This window comes from Gymnoscopelus microlampas (genome assembly GCF_963454915.1).
Source record: "Gymnoscopelus microlampas genome assembly, chromosome: 21".
Lineage (NCBI taxonomy): Eukaryota > Metazoa > Chordata > Actinopteri > Myctophiformes > Myctophidae > Gymnoscopelus > Gymnoscopelus microlampas.
In genome coordinates, this window is record NC_139958.1 from 20,823,872 (window position 1) to 20,847,125 (window position 23,254).

Below are 23,254 nucleotides of genomic sequence, written 5' to 3' on the forward strand. Positions count from 1 at the left end.
TTTGAAATTGTTGGAAACATAAAGGGGAAGGATTGGGGCATCAGGGGTTTACATCCCCCCCTATTTGTTCAGAGTCCTTTCATTCTTTGTTTCTGTCATCTTTTACTCCTGCACCTTTGGCTGACAATGTCACAGATTCTGTCCAGAATCACTGCACTCGCTGTTTTTCTTCTGCACAGCCACCAAAGCGGCTTTCTTTGTTGATAGGGCTGTGTCCCTATTTAGACATTTTCTGCTGGATGTGCTGGAGGAACTCGAGGTAAGAGAAGTCTTCCACTGACCTCTCCTCCACCAGGTGTTGGAAGAACGTAGTCTTGGACGAAGCATCGTCCTTAACGACATAAAGCATGGAGCTGAATGGTCTTTGGTTTTTCAGCCAGTCGAGGAACGCACGCACTCTCTTTGACATAAGGGTGTCCAACTCAGGGATTTGGGTCATGGTAGGTGGTATAGAAGTGTAATTGAGGCAGCCAAGAATGTCTCTGATGAACATCTCATTACACAATTTACCAATCCACAGGTAAAACACGTTTCCACAGTCCATGAGGAAGGCCCCGTCTCGGCTCAGCCTTTCAGCTGACAGATGCAGCAGATGGGGCTGAGGAACCACCATGTCATTCAAATGGAGTGCCCCCTGGTCAGACATGTTGTCCAGGCGGTAAAGATCAGGGTGGACCATACGCATCATCTGCTGCAGTGGCTGGGTCTTTAACTCACACATGGCAAAGACTCTCTCGTCCAGCCGTGTGCCGTTGCCAATCTTCAGGGCTTTCTGTTTGAGGAGTGCAAGGATGTAGAGAGGGAAGAGGCTTAGGGCTGAGGGAGCGATGAGACCTGACTGCTGCATGTTGGAAATGGTGCCCTTGTAGGCACCTAGGGAATCCACCACTGCATTCACCAGGTCCACCCGCGCATCCTTCAGACTAGATGACACCACCCGGTCGATGGCCATGTTGGCCAGTAGATGGGTGATAGCTTGGACATCTGCTCCGGCGTACACATCACTCAGCTGATTCACCACCGGCAGACAAATCGTATGGACACGGATACGCCTCAACCCTGTACTAGATGTATAGAGCAGTGCAGCCTGGAAGCAGGCCTGTGAGCTGTCCGTCAGGCTATCCTCAATTGACATCTGGACAGCTAAGGCAGAGTCTGGGTTCACATTGGCGAGAGACAGCAGGTCAGGCTGTCGCACAAAGCAGTTCCCATGGAATGTATGGATAGACAAACCTTTGGTGCAACGTATTCTCAAGACTGCCTCGAAGCCCATGTTCCTAGTGAGGTAATAGTTTACATCGTTCTGGAATTTCTCTAGCTGGGCCGGGTTGTGGACGTGGTGGAAGTATGGGTAGTAGAAGATACTGCCAGCAGAGTACTTGGACACACACGCCAGAGAAGCTAGGTCAGCATACTGGGAGCTGAGCAAGAAGAGGTCCACTCCTATCTGTTGACTAGAGAAATCCAGAGCCAACTTTTTATAGAAGTCTGTAGCTGGACCCAGGTGCTGATCACTCTTAGTACTGGACCTCTGATTGGGGTGTTCTCGGGACCTCAACAGACCCGCCCCCAGTGTTGGCAGCTGGGTCTGGAACACAGACACTCGCCCCCCGGTGGGGGACATGAGTTTGTAAGCTGCCTGTAACGCGGGGCCCAAAGCACTGTGGGTCTCCTCGCTGTTACTGAACATAGATGGGAGGCAGTTCAACAGGTCCTTCACCAGCTCTTTGCTTTCCTTCAGATTGACCATTAGGCTGTCATGAGATGGAATGAACACATCATTAATGTCTGAGACCACCAGCATCTGTGGCTCTGACAGGCCCTCCTGGAGTTTGTAGAAGTGGATGGTGCTGTCGAAGGTCAGGAACCCCACCCGTGTCCGTGTATCCCCAGGCAACTTATCTAGGTTTTCCAGTAATGATTCACAGAAGTACTTCAGATAGCCTGTCTCCACAGCATTGTGCGACACGTCGAACACAAACAGGTAGACTGCTGGTTGAGGGGGCCTCAAAGTGTAATCTGTGTTGGCAATATAGTCAATAGTAGAGTTCTGGACCTCAGGTCTCTTGTGCAGCTCAATGGAGCAGTTTTCATCTGTAACATTGTTTATCTTGTGGCAGGTGTTACACTTCCACCTGCGCTGGTCCAGGAAGGAGACAAAGGGATTGATGTAAGTTCGGCACCAGCGACAGCGAACTATGGTTTTTGACGTGCTCACCGGTTGGAGATCTTTGAAAGGGTGGAGGAGGAGTCCCAGTGGAAGCTTGGCCTTATTGAGCAGTGCCTTGGTCTGTGGAACACTGGTCAGGGTACACCTGAATGTCTGGGGGCTGCAGTTGGCCATCTTGAGCTCAGCGCTGAGGTTGGGCCCAGGGGCCTCCAGGGGCCTGGGGGGCAGCAGGTTCCTCTCCTGCAGCAGGTTCACCTGCCTCAGGGCCTCTTGGCGCAGGTTAGGGTAGGTCTGGGAAAACTGCTGGTAGCTAGACTGGTCATAGCAGCCTCCATGGGAAAGTGAGGAGTCAACGTTGGAGCCCTTCTGCTGATAGGCCAGTGGAATTTGGGGGTAACCGTAGTAACTGTAGGGCAGGGCCTGGCTTGCAATGTCATTCGAGGGAGATAGAACGCCTCCTTCTAACGAATCATAGATGTTGGGCATCGGAGAGGCACTACTAATTGTAGGGTAGGAAGTATCAACACCTGTTTCCTCATTCTTATGTGAGCTAGATGACGAGGGGGCTGCTGCTGCCTGAGTCGAGATACTGGCATTAATGCCTGAGCTATCTCCATTATTAGCAACATATCCGTACTGCACGCCTTGGTGGTGTCCTGGAGAGGAATGGACAGAAGGAATGGTCCCTGAGCAGGGTCTGTCTCCATCTGGACCCATGCTGCTGTGATTCACCACCCCTCCAAAGGGGTCATAGGCCACAGATGCCTGGTGGCTCTGATCATAGTGTCGGTGACTTGTCATTAAGCCTGTGCTCGCCTGGCCATTCACTGCCATCGTCAATGGACCAGGAGGTGGTTCCACGGTGTACCCAACCTGCACCGTTTTCGTGGAATGGGCTGGGTGTAAGGTGTTCCTTGGGGGTTGCTGATGGAGGGATGTATTCATTAGGGCGGGAACAGTGTTAGCAGCAATGGTCTCTGAAGACCGCAATGTCCCATACTGGCTGCTAACCGGAGCTGAAGGGTAGGAAACAATGGGATAGACAAGGGTGCCAGGACAGCTAGGCGGTGTTGTCACCAAACTGGGCTGCTGTGTGTGCTGTGTTTGGAGAGCATGGTATGGTTGCTCTCCATAGTAAGCTACTGGAGTGCCATAGGGGGACGGCTGCTGTAATGACTGGGAGTTAGGTCGAGCGATTTGTCGTGGTAGTGGAGTCGTAAAAATAGAGTCGGTGGCTGGGATGGTACTGCTGGTATGGGTTGGTGGGTCAAAGATTGGGGGTACCACAGAGGAGGGTTCTATATTGGGAGCAACGTGGTGCTGAGGGAGGTGATGTTGCTGCTGCTGCTGCTGCTGCTGGTGGTGGTGCTGTTGTTGTTGAATGGAGTCAGTGACTGTGGGCTGAAACTGATCGGCCTCTACTGTGGTCTGCTCAGCCTGTGCAGTCTTGGTAGAGCTCTCACCACCCTTGCTAATGGAAATTGAGGGTAGTGCCTGTCTTGCTTTCTCCCATTGTGGGTAATCATGAACCTGGCCTCCATGTCCATAGGACCAGTTGTCAGCAGTCGGTGGTGTGTTGGTCATGTTAGCCGCCATTTTTCACCACCAACCTCGTTAGATAACGTTAGAGGACTAATATTTGCTTGGCTCTCTTTGCTGCAACAAGCGAAAAGGTAAACAAGATGAAGTCTGACAGTTTGATAAGATTAGCTTCTCTAAAAGACCGGACTGTAAAAAACACTCAAAGACAAGGGGGACTGGTTGTCTAGGACCAGGACTCGCGGCAGGTGTCCAGAACTTAACCAAGAATGTCTGCCCTGTGTGATCCAGAGGGTGGCTTCAGATGATTAGAAGCAGAATATGCAATACAGGTCTGGATCCTGGTTCGTGTTGAGGGGTACTGTTGGAACTTTATATACTGTCTGGTGGGGATGCTCTTGTCGTCCCAATGATGCCATGATTCGTTAGTCATAGGCTCTGGTCATATCCATATGGAGTTCCGTCAGCCATGCCTAAATATGGAGTCCATCCATGATGTCACCAATCTGGGAACCCATTCCGTAAAAATAAAAGGAATACAGAACATATTATTTTCCCCTTTGTTTTTGCCTCTGGGGGCACCACCTCTTCTGTGTTTATTCCTACTAACAACAATGCTAAATGTTTAGGGCAGTAGTTCTGATCTGTCTTGAGATATTATGAAGTCACACACACACCCAAACGCACGCACACGCACACATCAACATTTTAGGGCCCGAGCACTGCACCAGTGTGAAGTCCTATTGAAATTGCAAAGATTATTATTCTTCTTCGCACAAATTCGTTTTTGACAGCATAAACGCACTAAAAAATTTGCGCAACTTTGCACACACATCACACGTGGCGAAAAATTACGCATTTTAATGGTCTCAAAAAGGGGCTTGGCCGAATGGCTCAATGGCGCCCCCTACAACATTTCAAAGTTGAAGCATCACATTACAGTTTCACCTACATGTGTACAAATTGGTACACATGTCCCGACTTACAAAAAGTATCTTGGAGCCATGACCTAAACCCAACAGGAAGTCAGCCATTTTTAATTTATTGTGTCATTTTAGTGCATTTCATGCCATTTTCACAGGTCGTTCTTTAAAGAACTCCTCCTAGGAGGCTGGGCCAGACCCTCCTCACACTCGCTCAGCATTTGTAAAAGACCTTAACGATGAAAAATTATCAAAAGCGTGAGTTTTCGTAAAACGGTGAGACAGTGGCGAAGTGTCAAACTTCCATCTTTCACCACCAAACAGGAAGTGAAAATAGGGTCTAGTCTACAGGGTCAAGTTTTTCACTTTTTTAAATGTAACTTTTGAGCTGATTGCCATACACACTAGTACTGGGTGATGTCATTGGACTCAGATAACAGTTCTTGTTCTTCATTGGTGTTACCTAGCTCCGCCGCCTCTTCTGATCGGTCGATATTTGACAGTTCCTATTTTTTACTATAACTTTTGCACAGACTTGTGACTCGCATCGCTTCGGTTGAGAGTCCTTGATTGGAGTCACTTAGCCCTGCCCCATATTGTGATTAGTTGATATTTCATAGTTTCTATAATTGGCCATAACTTTTGAACAGTTTGTCGTATAGAGTCATGAGTCGCCTCACTGGACTCAGTTGAATGTCCTTGTCCTTCGTTAGAGTTACTTAGCTCTGCTCCCTTTTCTGATTGGTCGATATTTGCCCCTAACATGGACAGGTGTGCAAGGGCCCAGTCATCGCTGCTTGCAGCTTTAATTTGCTGTTTTTTAACTTCAGCTAACAGACCAGAAGATCAACAACATATTGGCATATTGTGTACTTTTTGGGTTAATCTTCAAGAGAGTAAAATTTAATTTAACAAGGTTACCAGCACTCATGTGTAAGGATTCGGATAAAATGCAGATTTCGATGTTTCTAATAACAGCAGTATTGTTTCACAGCTGCATGAAAAAGGTTCAGTCCAAGACAGCCCCCGCTTTTAGCTTTGGTCAATGCCAAATCAGTTATATTAGTACCAGGCCTGGAATTTCATCATTGTAGGGGCAAGGCCATTTGACCCTTGGTGTTATCAATTCAAAGGCCAAATGCCACAGCAGCAAGGGCATCAAATAAAACAATGACACATACATTAGTATAAGTAAATAAATAAATAAATATAAAAACATGTACATAATGTATTACTAGTAATATTTGTCTCAATAATTGTCAAAAGTTCATACACATTCAGCCCTGGACTAATCGGAGTCAGTACCAGTTTCCCGGTAGACAGACGACCGACCCCCCTCCCCTTTTTTGTATATATATTTTTTTTTCATGCTTGTTTTGTTTTGTTAGTTTTTTTGAACAAAGTGTTATTATCTTTTTTTGCTGTATATTTTTAAGTTGTTATTGAACTGTTTGGTTGCTACTATATATGTCTATGAAATGAATACCAAGGACCTCAACGGAAACAAGTCCGCAAGGACTTTTTTTGGACGGACCTTTTAGACAAAAGTATTATAAATGTAAATGTGATGTTTTACATTATTTTTCCCTAATAAATGTCAATCAATCAATCAAAGCAACAGGATAGGTGGGCACTAGGGACATCTGGGCACCTCGATGTAAAATTTGCAATTTTGTCCAAAATGTTAAAACATTTAATATTTGGAAAATGGTCTAATTAAAGTAAAGTATACATGATTAGAACATGCTTAAACATTCGACAATTAAGGTCTAATATTACTACAATTGCTTCAAATTGCTACACAACCTGTATATCCAGTCATTTTGGGGCATCAAAAAAGGTTGAAGGATAAAATTCTGATAAAAAAAAGTCTGATAATGATATACCGTGCATGTTCACATCATGTTTATTTTACATTACTTAAAACCCTTTTTCAAATATATATTTTTTTAACATTTTAAATAAAATCGAGGTGCCCAGGTGTCCCTAGTGCCCACCTATCCTGTATCCTCACTGGGGATAGAGTCACTGTTTTGAAGAGGATGGATTGGGAGTCAGTAGGAGAAGATTGCAACAGTGCCATCATGCTCATTGAAACTGAGGGGGGTATGTAGGCCTACCCCTTCAGATTATATTTGCACAATACTATTGTTGTTTATTTTTTATTTTTTTTATATAATATGTAGTTATGATCATTTTATATTATGGGTCAAACATATTCTTCTGATTGGTCACATAAACACATACCTTATAGATGCATACCTTTCCCGCCCAGGATATGGTATTGGCTTCTTCCAACAGGGATTGCAGTCACACAACGCTGATCTGATGCTGGGGGAGGTTGCAGATCAACAAGGTTGCTCAATGCTCACAAGGTTAGTAGAGCGTCAAACCCTTTTAACATGTCAAAATGAAATGCAATACACCCTCACGTTACACACAATAACTCTAGTCATAGTTTTGCTTTGCAGGCAGTTGGCTCTTGGCTGCGACATAGTAGCAGTGAGGCAGCTAATGTTATGTTAGTACAACTTTCCTCCATCTGTTTGCTTAGCATTTTGTCTCGCAGGCGAATCATATAACAGCAAGCATCCTATTGTAGCGATACTTCTGTCCTAGCCTTAGATCAACACTATCGTATGTATTTTATCGATTTTGACATTTTTATATCTACGAGAGTCTTCGCGAGCACCCCCCAGTGCGTCCTGCACTTTCACCAGTAAATCTCGTATTTCTCCGAACATGTACAACATAAGGTGCTTTTCCGGTTGCCCCAAATGTTAACTAGCGGTCCGGAGTCTTTGTGCATTGTATTAGTCCGTATTTTTCAATAGATATGCGTTTTAATCCTGTCTGTGGCCGAACATCATTTTCCCCCCTCGTTTACTTCCTGTTTACATAGTGTGTCATTCCAGCTTTCACCGGATGCGCCCCATCACTACCGCCCATTGAGGAATACAGGGAATTTCCGACAGAATCTGGCACAGACGGGATTAAAACACTTCTTTATTTAAAAAATACGGAGTAATACATTGCACAAAGCGCATGTAAACATTGGGGCAACCGGGTATATATATATATATATGTACATGTACGGAGAACGGAGAAGTACGGGCTTTATTGGTGAAAGTGCATGACGCACTGGGGGGGTGCTAGCCAAGACTGTCGTAAATTCTAAAGTAAAAGTCCGAAGACTCGGTAAAATACATCTAGTCCTGATCCAAGGCTACTTCTTCCCAATGATTCAAACATCTTAAAAGTAGCGCTAAGAGGATGGTTTTCGCCAGGTACAGTGACGCATTTCATCTCCAAACAAAACCTGATCAACTTCTTGCTGTTAAGTGTTTAATATAAAGATAAAAAAGTACTGAAAATTGTGAAACTTAACAGAAAACAAACGTAAATGAACGTAAAAGGTCAACAGAAAATATCGAGCCTAGCCCCCCCTCCTTTCACTCACTGGCTGGTGACAGACACACCTGACATAAATGAAAAGATAATGACGAGACGAGACAGACACCACAACAGGAGCTAAATCAGCGTGGGAAAACAAAACAAAAACATAGGCAAAATATAGTTTGTCTCCTACACATCCCATTTTAATAGCCTCTATTAATTTGGTAATTGCTTGAGTGCTGTATGAGTATGAAGCAGTGAGCTGGTAATTTTTAATCACCATCAAAGTTTATAGGTAGCAAAACAATTCATTCCATTAGATTTTTCCAGGTCAAAATGCAGAGGAAAATGTCAAACATTAATAATACTGCTTTATGATGTCAACACAGTCTCACGCTGCTTCCTATGCACTAGCCAAGGGTTGACACTAAGGTCTCAGAGGCACTTGCCCGTCGGGCAAGTACAGGTCATGATGTTCTACTTACCCAAAGGTCATGCCCACTTGCCCGAAAAGTAAATCGTACATTATAAAATGATAGGTAAACTCTGTCAATTTAACACTTATTTTTTTCCTTTCTGGGGCTGTGCGATAAAAAATGTCATATAATTTTTTATGCCAAATACGTACATAGCTATGAAAATGACTATGGGCTCACACTTGTTATTTTATATTTTTAAGTGTAGCACCAGTGAAAACAGCACATTATAGGTAAACAGTGCTCTTATTTTACATTCCACAGATCAGAAGACAGAGCTCTGGCCACGTTCAGGTGTTTAGACAGAAATCTCTTGTTGTGTTTATAGACGGTTGCGTCCCCTCTCAAACGAGCACTTGCCCGGTCGGGCAACCTGAAAGCAAACTCCACCTGCCCGCAAGTTTTATTTACCTGCCAGGGGAAGGTGGGCAACCCTTAGTGTCAATGCCTGACTAGCTATCTTTGAAAAATACAGATATCACCATGCTGGCAGGAATCTAGCCCTAGAATGTCTGTGATCATACATACATTTCATGTATTCCAAATACACAGCCATAGATCGGTCCTATCCGCGGCCGGTTAGCAGTCTGATCTCCGCGGCATAAAAGTACTCCTCACAGCATGTGTACTCACACAATAATGGATTCTTAAGACTTCAGTTAGATATTGTCCTCTAGTTTCATATCCATTTGAAAGCTCTGGCAGATATCTCCAGTTTTCCACGAGATTCACACGGACAACATTCTCTGTCAGCGACGAGGCCAGACCCGAAATGACTGCTGGAGTGAACATATGAAAACTTCCTTTGGGCACAGTCGATGTTTGGGAAGCACAAACGTATGGGGCACACAATTGACAGGTGCGTTGCGATTGATGTGGGCTAATTTATCACACCACCTGCCAATTGTGTGCCCCATACATTTGTGCTTCCCAAAGGAAGTTTTGATATGTTCAGTCCTGCACTCATTTCTCTCTCGGAGAGAATGTTGTCTGTGTGAAGCTCGTGGAAAAGTGGAGATTTTTTACTAAGCACACGTTTACTGACAGAATTTTCAAATGGATATGAAACTAGAGAACAATATCTGACTCCAAGTTGCAGGAATTAATTATGGGGTGAGTACACACGCAGCGCGACACACATAAAGGCCGCCCAGATCAGTCTGCTAACCGGTTGGGGATAGGACCGATCTATGGCTGTGTATTTGGAATACATGAAATGTTTGTAATATCCCAGACATTCTAGGGCTAAGCTATCACCATGCTGGCAGGAACCTTTCATCTGAGGTTTTATGTTAGCTAAATTCATTTGCATTATGGATATAATAGGGCTGGCTGTTATGACGTATCAATATCACAATTATTTCAAACTTTTACCGTACTAAATTACAATTAATGAAAGATTATTTGTTTAATATCCTTTTTCTTTTTTTTTCTGTTTCCTTAGGTTCATACCTACAGTATCTACAGTAGCCTACATGTCGAGGGACTGGACATGAATAATCAGTAACCGCATGGAGGAAAAGGACATCCTTGAAATCTGTTATCAATTTAGAAAGGTGAGTGAAAGCAGTGAGGTCCCAGTCACATGCGCTTCACACACATTGTTGTCAATGCAAGCCGAGAATTCAGACGCATCCATTTCCCTTGTTGTCTTGCGGGGTTGTGGGCAGTGCCGGCGGGAGTGCCGGTTTTCCGATGTGTAGTTTGTTTGACTTACGTTGGAGTGTTGACTCACTGAAAGAAAACTGCAAGCCAAATGGCGGCCAAGTGGGGTCAACAACGGTGCTTCTGTCCTATTGGTTGGCGCCCGGTCAAGGTTCACCAATGTTGAACCGCAAAGTGTGCTATGACTTATTTCTTTATTTCTCTGTTATTGTTATTATTGCTGCTATAATGTTGAGGAAACAAAAGCAAACAAATATTCTCTTATGTACTTAGGACCCTGGAAACATAGGAATGTTTTTCAGAACTGGGCAACATATAACCCTGTAAACATACGACCCATGGGAACATACAACCCATGGGAACATATAGGACCCTGCAACCCTGGTAACATAGGGATGACCCCAGGAGTTTTCATGCCATATAGATGCACAGTAAAAGGCTCAGTGTTAATTCAACTCTGTATGTGTCCATTTGTACACTCTGGAGTTACCGTAAATTAACACTAAGGTGGATTTTACTGTACAAAATTCATTCAGGGAATTGAATGAAGTGTGTGTGTGTGTGTGTGTGTGTGTGTGTGTGTGTGTGTGTGTGTGTGTGTGTGTGTGTGTGTGTGTGTGTGTGTGTGTGTGTGTGTGTGTGTGTGCGCGCGCGCGCCAAACGTTACAGCCAAATGCGTCACAAGTCATATTTTATAATGTGTGTATACATATATATATAGAATGAAGGCATGCCTGTGTGCATGTGCGTGCGCACATGGACATGTGTGCACCCTTGCTGGTGGTGCATGCATGTATGTGTGTTTGCGGTGAGTCTCCTCTCTAATCTGCCATGCAATGGTTGTGTATGATGTGTCATTGACATTGCAGACTATTAGGCACATGAAGGGAGGGATGGCTGTCTTCTCTTATTCCCCACAGCTCATCTAAACTTAGACCTGATGGCAAAGATTAGACCTTCTCTCTTACACAGAGGGATTCTGTGGTTGGATCCAGGATTTTTAAGACATGAGGTTGAGTGAAAAGCATGTAAAGAACCCATTTAGCACAAGAGAACAAAGTACCAGTGGTTTTTCTAGTGCTTACAATGTATAATACCACACACATAATGTGGCCTGGTCATGCTCTGTAACTGCATAGTTGCTTTGCGGGGGTGTATAGTGAAATTATACTGTGTATATGCAATTTATGCAAGTTCCTGATATAAGTTTCTACTGAAATGAATTCAAGCGATCACATTTGAGAAAATCTATTTATGATAATTGTAATTATTTTTCATAATATTTGTATACAGTTTTGGAGGAGTTGGTGCAGAAAAAAGGCAATCTTGAGTTTCAGTAAATAGCATGTAGTCAGATGAGAATAAAAGTGGATGTCAAAGGACCCATTGGCACATTCACACTTCCACTGTACACTGGGGCGCAGGGTTATATTCTTCATTATTGCTTGATAAAGCAATGTATTATCTTACAAAAGTTATATTCACACCCTCTCACTGAGAATTTGAATGTCTCACATTGCATTTCTTAACCGTGTGTTATTATTATTGTTGGTCTGCCATTTTTACAATTAAAATATGGTGTTTCTTATTTGTCTGTAGAACACTTGATAACTACACACACAGTTTAATGCATGAAAATAAAAACATGGTGAGGATGCATGTCTATTGTTTAAGATAAACAGGACAACAACGTTTCGCCCAAAAACATGCAGCCTGTGAAAAGCTTGCCACATGATGAACATCGCAAAGAGCAGTTCAGGCTACAGTTCAGGCCGGTGTAGCTAGATGGTAAATGAAAGCCCATTAAGGAAAGTACAGTAGAGAGGGTGAGAGTGTTAAGAGGGGAAGTCGTTAAATTATTCTTTATAAATTGTGTAAAAACGAGAAAGGGGTTGATGGCAGGACCCAAGGACAGAACAGCTAAAACGAGACCTTCAAAAAACACTATAGCAACTGTTGTCTAACATCAGAACTGCAGACTCACTCCCCATTTTCTGCCATGGTCTGAAAACTCACCTCTCCCACTATCTACTATCTCCTTGTATCCCTTTCCTTTTTTTATTGATGCTAGTTTACTATGCATACTATCTGTTGATCACATTTTTGCCATTATGTTTGCCAAATCAGACCAGGAGTGTGGGTGCAAACTTTGCATGTATACTCCCAGTAGGCCAAGGAAGAACCTCCTCTCCAATTTTTCATATTGGCCTCTTGGTGGCACTGTTGTTGTGTTTTTGTTATACTTTATTGTCCCTGCCAGGCCGAAAGGCATGGCGAGAGAGTATGTTTTATTGTGTGTGTGTGTGTGTGTGTGTGTGTGTGTGTGTGTGTGTGCAGGGCCGCTTCTCCCTACACGCACACTACGCAGGTTGCATGGGGCCCCGCCTACCCGCCGATCAAAGGAGCCCCCTCTCCGCCCCCTCCCTTCAGCAGAAAATAACGTGCATTACTGCGTTCACATCAGCGCAGGCTGTGCAGCGCTGCTTGTCACCCTAAAACCGAAATAAAGTAACAAAAAAAGTAACTTTATCCGCGGGAAACCCGAAAAAAATCGCGCGCGCACGGGGGACACATGGCACGCGTGCATGTGTCCGGTATCATTCGTAGAGCCCCTGTGGAGTCTAAAGCGGCACTGTGTGTGTGTGTGTGATTCTGTCCGTGTGTCATTCTGTCATTTTGTGTACAGCTAATCTCTGGCACCGTTGGCTTGATCGCAGCGAAACTGTGCACACACACTCCCTGGATGCCAGAGCAGAACGTCTGCTCCAAATTTTTCACATGGGCCTTTTATAGCGCCACCAGGAGGCCGATTTGTGCAAAACACATTTTTGGACAGTACTCATACAGATTTTGGCCCAAAATCCCCCAAATCGGTACACAGTATCTCTATAGTCATTAAAAGAAACGGCTCATTTCAGATTTTTCATATTCCATCCTGATTGGCAAAAAGTGGCTTTCAAAGTTTGTAGGAGTACTCCGTTTCGATTTCGAACAAAATGCCTCAAATCATGAACACAGCATGCAATTTCCGTGAAATTTTGCACACACATTTCCATTAGGCCGAGGAAGAAATACCATTTGAAAATGTTCAAATCAGCCTCATGGTGGCGCTGTAACAGGCCGATTCGTGTTTTTACCTATAAATGCACCGATTAGTGTAAAACTTTGTATGCACACTCTCTAGAGGCCAAGGAAAAACCTTTGCCCTGCATTTTTCACATTTGCCTTTTATAGCGCCACTGGGAGGCAGACTTATGTAAAAGTCATTTTTTGATATTAAGCCTTCAGATTTGATCCAAATTTCACGCAAATCGGTACACATGATCTCTATAGTCATGTGATCAAGACGGATCTGTTTGATTTTTCATATTCCATCATGATTGGCTAACATTGACATGTAATGTTTGCAGGAGTGGCCCGTTTTGAACAAAGTGCCGCAAATCATGAACGCAGCGTCCGATTGCGGTGAAACTTTGAATGTACATTTGCACTACATTGAGGAACAAATGCCACCCTTTTAACATTGGCCTGTTATAGCGCCACCAGCAGGTCAAATTTAGCAACACACATTTTTAGAACAAAATGCCTCAAATAATGCATGCAGTGTCCGATTGCCATGCACGGCCTAGGAATAAATGGCACCCTTTTCACATTGGCCTATTATAGCGCCACCAGGAGGCCATAATAACCTACCTGACCTGGCGGAGACTTGTGCTCCGAGGAGCACTTTTTCTAGTTGGTATTATTTCTTATTGGATGTGTCTGTTTTGGATGTGTGTTTGAGTGCTGTGTATGCAAACGTGTGTGAGAATATGCGGATATGACCGGTGGGGTAACTTTCCACGTTGGAGAAATGACGCTTTATTATTTACAGGGGTGCATGTCCATGGATGTATTGGTATGATTATGACGGCATATGGGTTCTGTATTCACTGTATTCTACTCACCAGTGTTCCTTCCTGACTGTTCTTGACAGGAAGGCAGACAGAACTATAACTGAATGCGTTTTGTTTTCTTTTATCTTAATGTATTGCCTAAAGATCGGATCGGTAAAAATCGGTATTGGCAGATACTCAAAATCAAATGATCGGGATCGGATCGGGAGCCAAAAAAACGTGATCGGGACATCCCTATCAGTGGCCTTGAGGTTGGAGTGTCCACCCTGAGACTGGAAGGTTGGGGTTTAATCCCCAGCCGAATCACACCAAAGTCTTTAAAAATGGTCCCCAATGCCTCCCTGCTTAGCACTCAGCATCAAAGGTTGAATTGGGGGTAAGACCCCGCGACATACTGTACTAGTCTCACTTCCAGCGGGTACACTTTTACATCAAGCTGCCTCATGGCTCACGCTATGGAAACAGGAGATAGGCTCCTGACCTATAAGCTACTTGCATACTTCAAAGTACTAATGCCCTGCATGTACGTGACTGTAAGAACAAAACCGTCCAAATTAGTTGACATCCATTCATTCAGATCAGAGATCACGAAAGGTTGCTGAGTTGCTTGCAGCTCAAACTCAAATAGAGTGAAACAGGTGATAACCTATTATATCGTTGTGGGCACTTACTAGGCGCAGGCGTGCCTCATGAGCCTCAAGGCCTTGCCTGCCTTATTGTCAAATGTATGTAGAAATCACAGCGACGGGAGCGTGGTTTACATATTATGTAGATCTGTGGAAAATATGACCCTGACAACATAGAGATGACCCCCAAACAACTATATTTGGTTTTATTTAAGCCACGTTCCTCATAACTATTCTGGCTACAATTGAAAAGCTTGTGAATTAAATGAGCCAATCTCAAAAAGCCTCTCAACTGTGAGCCACACCTGTGAACCATCCTAATAATTTAGTTATTATGTAGAGTAGAAATTCTGTTCAAAATATACTCTCTAAAGCGCCATTCACACTGAGTAACTATAAAGATAACGATATATATGTAACTATATCGTTCACCATTGTATTTTTTTAATAGTTGGTGTTGAACTCTGCCATCCACTTGACTTTTTAAAACTATATTTTTATAGTCATAGTGCTCACTGCTCAGTGTGAATGGCCCTTAAAAAAGTGGTGCTTCCTTGGTTTGCCCACCGCCATACTAAAGTGACCTTTATTAAATTGTTTAAATGTTGATGGGTGATGGTTGGTGATGGCTGATTTAAGCAGTCACACCTGGCCTGAGTCAGATGAATTAGACCCTGAGCTAAGTGTGACTACACACCTGTTGTGCATTGATCTCGATACACACAGGATAAATCAGCCATCCCCATACAGCCTCATGACAGCACATCTGCCCTGGCTTGTACCGTCTTGCCCTCTCTACAATAAACACAGTTGTACTATCTATATGACTGTGGCCCTGAGTGTCGGAGGAACCCCCAGCAAAGCCACAGAGGTGGTCCTATAATCCACTAAACTAAAAATTAGCTTCAAGTGTGTGGAAAAAGCAGTGCTTGGAGATTATATGAATCATTTTGTTCTGCTCAGACTCTTGATAGTGGTACCCAGGCCTGGAATTTCATCATTTTAGGAGCAGGGCCACTTGGCCTTTGGTGTTGTCCATTTGTTGAGGGCACAAAGGCCAAATGCCAGGGCAGGAAGGCCATCAAATAAAGCAAGATTTTAATCCATTGAAAGAATTAATTGAATTTAAGGGTTAAAGGACGACTACACAGATTTTCAACCTATCTTCATATAATTGGTCCTCACTAATACTCATGATAAAATGGTACAATTTTTTTCTACTCTGTCTGTGTCTCAGAGGAGGGCTGTGGACAGTTCAGAGTCCCGTCTACCAGTGACATCATCAATGGGGAATCCAAGCTAATAGAAACTGCAGGCTTTCTATTCCTGGAAAGTTGCAATGCAATAAAAGAAGCCATTGTTCTCGTGTTAATAAAAATCGAAATAAAAAATGTGAAATCTTGTTGGAAAAAAAAATCCTGCCTAGCAATGACGTCACTGGTAGACGGGTTTCTGGACTGTCCACAGCCCTCCTATGAGACACAGACTAAGTAGAAAAAAATGGTACCATTTTATCATGAGTATTAGTGAGGACCAATTATATGAAGATAGGTTGAAAATCGGTGAAGTCGTCCTTTATGGATGATTTCAAATGCAATATGTAGACAATCTGCAGTGAAATACATAAATGATGGTATTTACAATCTGATCCATGCTCAGCCCTGCACCAATCAAAGTCACTGGACTGGTTTAAAGATGGGGACTCAGGGGAGTTAAGAATTCAGAATCTCAACAAAAGGCACTGTACATGACAAGAAAAAGACACTGGTGTCTACATATTGACAAGAAAGAGTCACTGGTGTCTACATATTGACAAGAAAGAGACACTGGTGTCTAGTACATATTGACAAGAAAGAGACACTGGTGTCTACATATTGACAAGAAAGAGACAGAGGAGAAAGTGGTACAGTCAGGGCCACTGTGGCCTCGGGTAATGCCATTTTTTGAGGGGCACAAGGCCAAGCTGAGGGGCCACGACGACCATGGCCTTCGTGGCCTCCCTGAAATTCCTGCCCTGGTGGTACCACTGACATTTAAAGAAGGGAATATATGTGATTATGTGCATATGGCCAAAAGAGATTAGAGGCTAATAATCAATTATATATATACATAATATAACTTGATATATACTTACAATATATAACTTATATAAGTTAATATAACTTCAATATAACTTGATATCTGAAAATACAACATATTTATATAATATATAATATATATATATATATATATATATATATATATATATATATATATATATATATATATATATATATATATATATATATATATATATATATATATATATATATATATAATATGAATAACATATAACATATTTGACAATATAACTTGAATCTTCAATTATCACATTTCTCTTGACCTGCTATAAAGTGATAGTTATCAATGTCATCAAAATTGTTCAGAAAATTGATTAAATAACTTTCTTTAACATGGTGATGATATGAATGAGCAACAGGTTTTCCTGTTGTTAGACTCCTTGCCAACAAAATACACACCTTTATAGCTCCAAGCCAGTGCTTTCTGACAGACTGATCGAGGTTGACAGCTGCAGAAACAAAGGATGTCTGTGATTGCCAGAAAGATATATCGGTGACCTACCAATGTTTAAGAAAGAACAATGTAACTTTAGGACAGGTAGTGATGATCTATTGAGCGTTGCGTGCTGCACCTTCTCACAAGATCAGAGTCCAATCCATTTCCCCCTTGGTTTTCCACCTGTAAATCAGGCAATCACACTGAGACACATGACATTTGCATTCCGCAACTTCTTGTCACCTTCCGGCTCCACGCTTTTCTTTGGCTAGCTATCTAATAAGTGTCACCTTCCGGCATCACTCTTTTCTTTGGCTAGCTAGCTAAAAGTGTCACCTTCCAGGCGTCACTCTTTTCTTTGGCTAGATAGGTCTACTTACATAAATGATCTCGGAGTATTCTGAATATCAATTACATGGTCACATGCTACATTACCTGTGTGTGTGTGTGTGTGTGTGTGTGTGTGTGTGTGTGTGTGCTCTGCAAAGTCAATGTCCCCATGACTTAAGGCTGTTAGTGTTGCTCTTATGTACGGATTCAACTGTTGGGTATCTAAAATTCACAATAATTGCCCCAATTAGTTTCAAGATTATTTCGTTTAGGTAGCCTAATTATGATCTGTAACTTTTAACAATGCCTTCATGATTGATACGTGATCCCTGTATTCATCAGAAATGATTTAATCCACTCTAAGTACTTCATAAATTAAAAGTGAATTCATGCTGTAGGGAAATGTTATTTTTGTTCATTTTTATTTAGTTCTACACTTTGTATTTCCTATAAGAGCTGTAATAATTCAGTGATGCTGTTTAATAAAAGCTACACAAATATTTCACATAGCTCTGACTATGATTTAAATGTTCTATCTATTTAAGACCAAATGTTATACAGCTGTTATTTAATTACCATAATAATCATATTTCATGGACCCCTAGTTTGATATGCATTAGAGACTATGGGTCCCCATGTGATACAATCTACACTATAAGATCCTCAGTGTTAATTTAAGTCAGAGTGTACAAATGGAACAATATGTACTTAAATAAGGGTCTATTTGGTTCCTATCTTAGCTATACAGTGTATATCATTTAGTTGGGGACCCCCTGGAAACCTCTCAAGGACCCATGGGGGTCTCAGGACCCCACGTTGAGATGCAGTGTTTTATAATGCCCCGTTAAAGATGTTAAAGTGTAAACATCACTACACGTCCATGTTTACTTATCTGTCTCAAGCAAATTTACTTAAGAATGGATTGGCAGACGTTTGTGAAACTTGGTGGCAGTGATCAGCTCCAAAGAGATGCCTAACTGATGTGGCCAAAACCTCATGGTCATTATCAAGGTCAAGTTCATAACTACAAAGTCACATCTCAGGAATGGAGAGATGTGGAAGAAATATAATATAAACTTTATTTATATAGCACTTTTCAAAAAACGGTTTACAAAGTACTTCACATACAATGTGAGTGTGTGTGTGTGTGTGTGTGTGTGTGTGTGTGTGTGTGTGTGTGTGTGTGTGTGTGTGTGTGTGTGTGTGTGTGTGTGTGTGTGTGTGTGTGTGTGTGTGTGTGTGTGTGTGTGTGTGTGTGTGTGTGTGTGTCCATTCCTCCTCTTGTGTATAGTGGCAACTACCAATTTACTTCACAATTTGAGTTAGGCTATATTTAGCATCTGCCCCTGTTAAGGCAAGCCTTGGTCCAATTAGTGAAAATGAGGAAGTGAATTAAATGAAAAAAATAGGAAGTGCAGTAAATTAATCATGTACTAATTTGTTTCGGCACTAGAGTGCGCTGTCATCTCTTATATTGCCATGCTTATATTGACATGAATTCCCTGTTTGTGCAATTCACTCAAGCAAAAAATATGTCCATAAGGGGGCGCACTGGTACAGTAGTTGACTGGGTAATGTTTGACATCTGTATTGCATGCCTCCCCCTTTTACTTGATTTCCTGTCACTTTTCTAAAATTCTAAAAAATAAAAGACTATTTTTTCTCTCATTCTTTCAAAGTTTTTCAAAAATACTGAAAATAGCCAATCTACAAGTTCACCATGTGTTGAGATGTGATACACTGGGAGCTTGTAGATCAGATATTTTTGCTATTTGTCGAATGACAAGTATATAGGTTAAATAGACTTGAACAACTTTTATTCCAAATCAAATGGAAGGAAACATCCAACCGCCTTTTTGAACAGTAATCATGGGTGTTAACTCAGAGAGAGTGTAGGTGAATGTCACCTGCACTTTTTTATATACAGTATCTGCTATATAGACTCTAACAATGCGTGCAGATTCTTTTAAGCTTTTAGGACAGTTTGTCTTATAAGACTTTCCGTTTCAAGGACCCTGAGTTTGATACAATTTGTATTCTCTGGGACCCCAAATCTACACTGTGATATCCTCCGTGTTTATTTAACTCATGAGAGTGTACCAAATAAGCCCTGAATGGTCCATTTGGTTCCATTTGTACACTGACACACTTTCAGACCCATAAGGGTCCATTCGCAGACCCATAAGAGACCCCTGGTGATCCCTGGACCCCTCGTTGAGAAAACTTGATTTAGGAAACATAAGTGCATAAACATTTGTCAGAAACAATGAGTTCAATAACAGTGTAAGAAGCTGTAATGGAATTAGTCATAAATGTTACAAACTTACGATACAAAAAAATGTGTTGAATAGAATATTTCACTTGAAATCAGTCGAAACAGTTTTGTCTCATGATGTTGTGTGTTCAGTTATTCATTTGTGAATGTGTATGTGGGGCTTTTTGATGGATATGTGATGATGACACTGTGTGCTTTTACATGCAAACATGTGCATGTAAAAGTGTGTGTGTGTGTGTGTGTGTGTGTGTGTGTGTGTGTGTGTGTGTGTGTGTGTGTGTGTGTGTGTGTGTGTGTGTGTGTGTGTGTGTGTGTGTGTGTGTGTGTGTGTGTGAGAAATGCTTAATCAGATTGATCTACAGTACATTCTTTTGTCTCCGCACACAAGAGAGACTCATCGATCAACAATGTCATGAATATGCTCATCTGCAGGCCACCAGGCTTTCTCGAAGTTTATCTTGGAAACAATGCTTATATTATTTGCAGTCCCAAGATTTATTTTATCGTACGCAAGGGGGAACATGCTTTAGATACAGTACTGTACAACACTTCAAACTTCAAAGACACAATGATCTAATAAAACAGCGCTTCACAAAGTGGGGTCCGGGGACCCCCAGGGGTCCTTTAATGCATGGGTTCCAGGGGCTCCCCAGCAACATTAGTTGGTATAACATGATCACAATCATATTAACCACTTTAACCTATACTTCGGCTATTCAAAAATAGACAATCTGCAAGCTCACAGCGATGCAAGGCATTCTGAGCTTGTAGATCTGCTATTTTTGAAAGTTTTCAAAAAATCTTGAAAAAGTGTTTCACATTTTAGAATAATTTAGATTTTTTTTTAACACAACTCTTATCTCAAGGGAGAGAAGGTCCCTGGCACAAAATATTTTCAGAAAGGCATCTGATAGATATCGATTTTGACGTCCTTGACCAATACTACAGTATAATAAAAACAGAGTAATCGTTTGCGTTTCGATGAAAGAGTTTCCTCATCTTGCTGAGATGACAACTCTCTTGAGACTGCAGTTTTTTGTTTTAATCTTTAATCGATTAATCTTTTACTCAGCTAACTGTTAATGGAGTCTCTTCAAGATGCAGTTACAGCAATGTGATGTTTCTACAGTGTTGCTCTGTATTTATGGAAATATACAACAGTTATTCAGTTGACATGAATAACTTCATATGACAGCTAAATGTTGCAACTCCTTGCAAAACTTTCAGGGAAGGAGGAGGGAGTGTGCTCCCGATGTAATTAATATGTATTTTTTTAGTTTTTCTTAAATAGAGACATAAGATTTTATAATCAACTATTCAGTATGTTTATGCTATATGAATAACATAATTCAACACAAAGTGATAAAGTCGTTATATACATATTGCTTACTCAGGATTCTTAACCAATAATCACCAAGAAATTATTTTTTCCCCAAAAAAATCAAACATTTTCAGTTTTTCAGTTTTTTTCCAAAAATGTCAAAGATTGCCAATATGTTTTTCAAATATGCAACAACAACAAAAATGTCACAGGTTTTCTACATTTTTTCAAAAATGTTCAAACATAGTGAAAAAAGCAGATCTACCAGTTCACAATGTGCCGTGATGCAACAAACTGTAAGCATGAAGATATTTTCACTATTTATATGACAAAGTATATTGGTCTTAAGAGGTTAAATGTGCAACAAACTATAGACTTTTGCTGCTGCTCTCAGTCAATAATGCCCAGAGATCAGACTCTAAAATAGATTCAACTTTCTTTATTATTATTATTATTATTATTATTATTATTATTATTATACAACTAGCTATATTATTATATTTAGTAAACATTAATGAGATGTAATATTCCACACAACAGCTTTTAAATTAAAATATAATAAGAGTATTTCATGGGCTGTATTGTGCAACCATTTAACCTTTAGAAACCCATTTCATTTGTTATTTTCAGTTATTAATGTAATAAGTTAGTTTAATTTACAGGATTTATAATAATAATAATATTTGCATATATATGTAGCAAATAGTTATTTGAGCATTTACTAGTCACTTGATAGAGTATTACTCAGTGAGTAATTTGGTTTAATGAATTGATATTAGTTAGTTAATTGATTAATAAAGAAATATATGTATCTATAAGAGTGTATATGTGTTTTATTTTGCTACTGGGTTTACTCCCTTTTCGTGAAATTTAGTACATAGGCCTATCTGTATATCAAAACATAGCTTTATTTGTCTTTTTGACTTTTTATTGCTTATTTTTAAGTGTCATCAGTTTAAAACAGTCAAAATTCAAATGAACCACTAAAGTGCATTCGAAAAATAAATAGCACTAAAAGTTGATTGAAAATATGGACATTTAACCTAGATTAATTGGTTTTGAAATGCGAGTATACGATAATGCTGCGTAGAGTTTGGGCTGATTCTGGTATATTAAAGGACTTAAAAAGAGTAAGCATATGACTGAGTCAGGCCTTTTCTTGGCAAGGTAAAGTATAAGTGAAAAAACACAAGTGTTCTAATCTGGTGAAGGACAGGTCACGGATGGACAGTAACAGAAGAGCAGCAGAAACTGCCACTGGGTGGCGCAACAGACTCATGGCATGCGTTCAGCGAGGCTACTGGTCAGTAGGCTACTAGACAGTTGGCAAATATCTAAAGGACACTTCCAACCCTCCTCCCATTTTAGACACATGTTTTTTACACACTGAAGGTGACTCACTCACTGGCGTAAGGAGACAGATATCATATTTCAATTCAATTAACAGTGGTGGCCTACAGAAACACGGAAGAAGTCCTTGGAGCACACATTCAACAACAGGACTGTCCTGAATCAGAGATCATCGCCATGCTGGCTTGTTGTGAAAATTCATTTTTTGTCATGGACATACAAATGAGCAGACAATAATATTACCAGCAAGCAACACATAAAGAGCTAGCCTTAAATTAACTTTACAGGTCTGTAACTCTGAGAGTGCACAACATGGAACCAAATGGACCCATACGGGTCTATTTGGTTCCATTTGTGCACTCTCAGAGTTATGGGGCTCGTTGAAAATAAATAGTTAGAGAACCACTGTCCTAGTGGACTCCTTGTGTGCCTTAGTGTCATAGTAAATCAGTGTCATATATATTCTGAAGAAAACCCACAGACTGACACTGACACTCAAATTAAGAGATTATAATGTTATGTAAAAAAAAAACCAAAAAAAAACAAGAATGTGTCATGGACACATTTATCCGTGGACGGACACGTTGATCATGATCCCTGTCCTGAATTCATCCCAGTCAGTGTGGGGGGAAAAAAACAACTCCGTGTGAAAACGCGACTGCACAGGTGTGCGGATTAGTGCAAAGTGCGCTTGCTATCGGTGTAAACCGGGCCTCCAGGGAGCTGCAGCC

The 23,254-nt window shown here is 41.4% G+C and overlaps 1 protein-coding gene across 1 annotated transcript; it reads right to left on the bottom strand.

Annotated features, from left to right (window-relative positions):
* Nucleotides 1–217: 217 nt before the first annotated feature.
* LOC311037856 (protein transport protein Sec24B-like) lies at nucleotides 218–3,766 on the bottom strand (the record flags this gene model as incomplete). The annotated part of the gene is made up of 2 exons (XM_084047150.1): nucleotides 218–3,523; nucleotides 3,701–3,766. The coding sequence occupies 2 exons, from the start codon at nucleotides 3,764–3,766 to the stop codon at nucleotides 218–220; spliced, it is 3,372 nt and encodes a 1,123-aa protein (XP_083903276.1).
* Nucleotides 3,767–23,254: the final 19,488 nt, after the last annotated feature.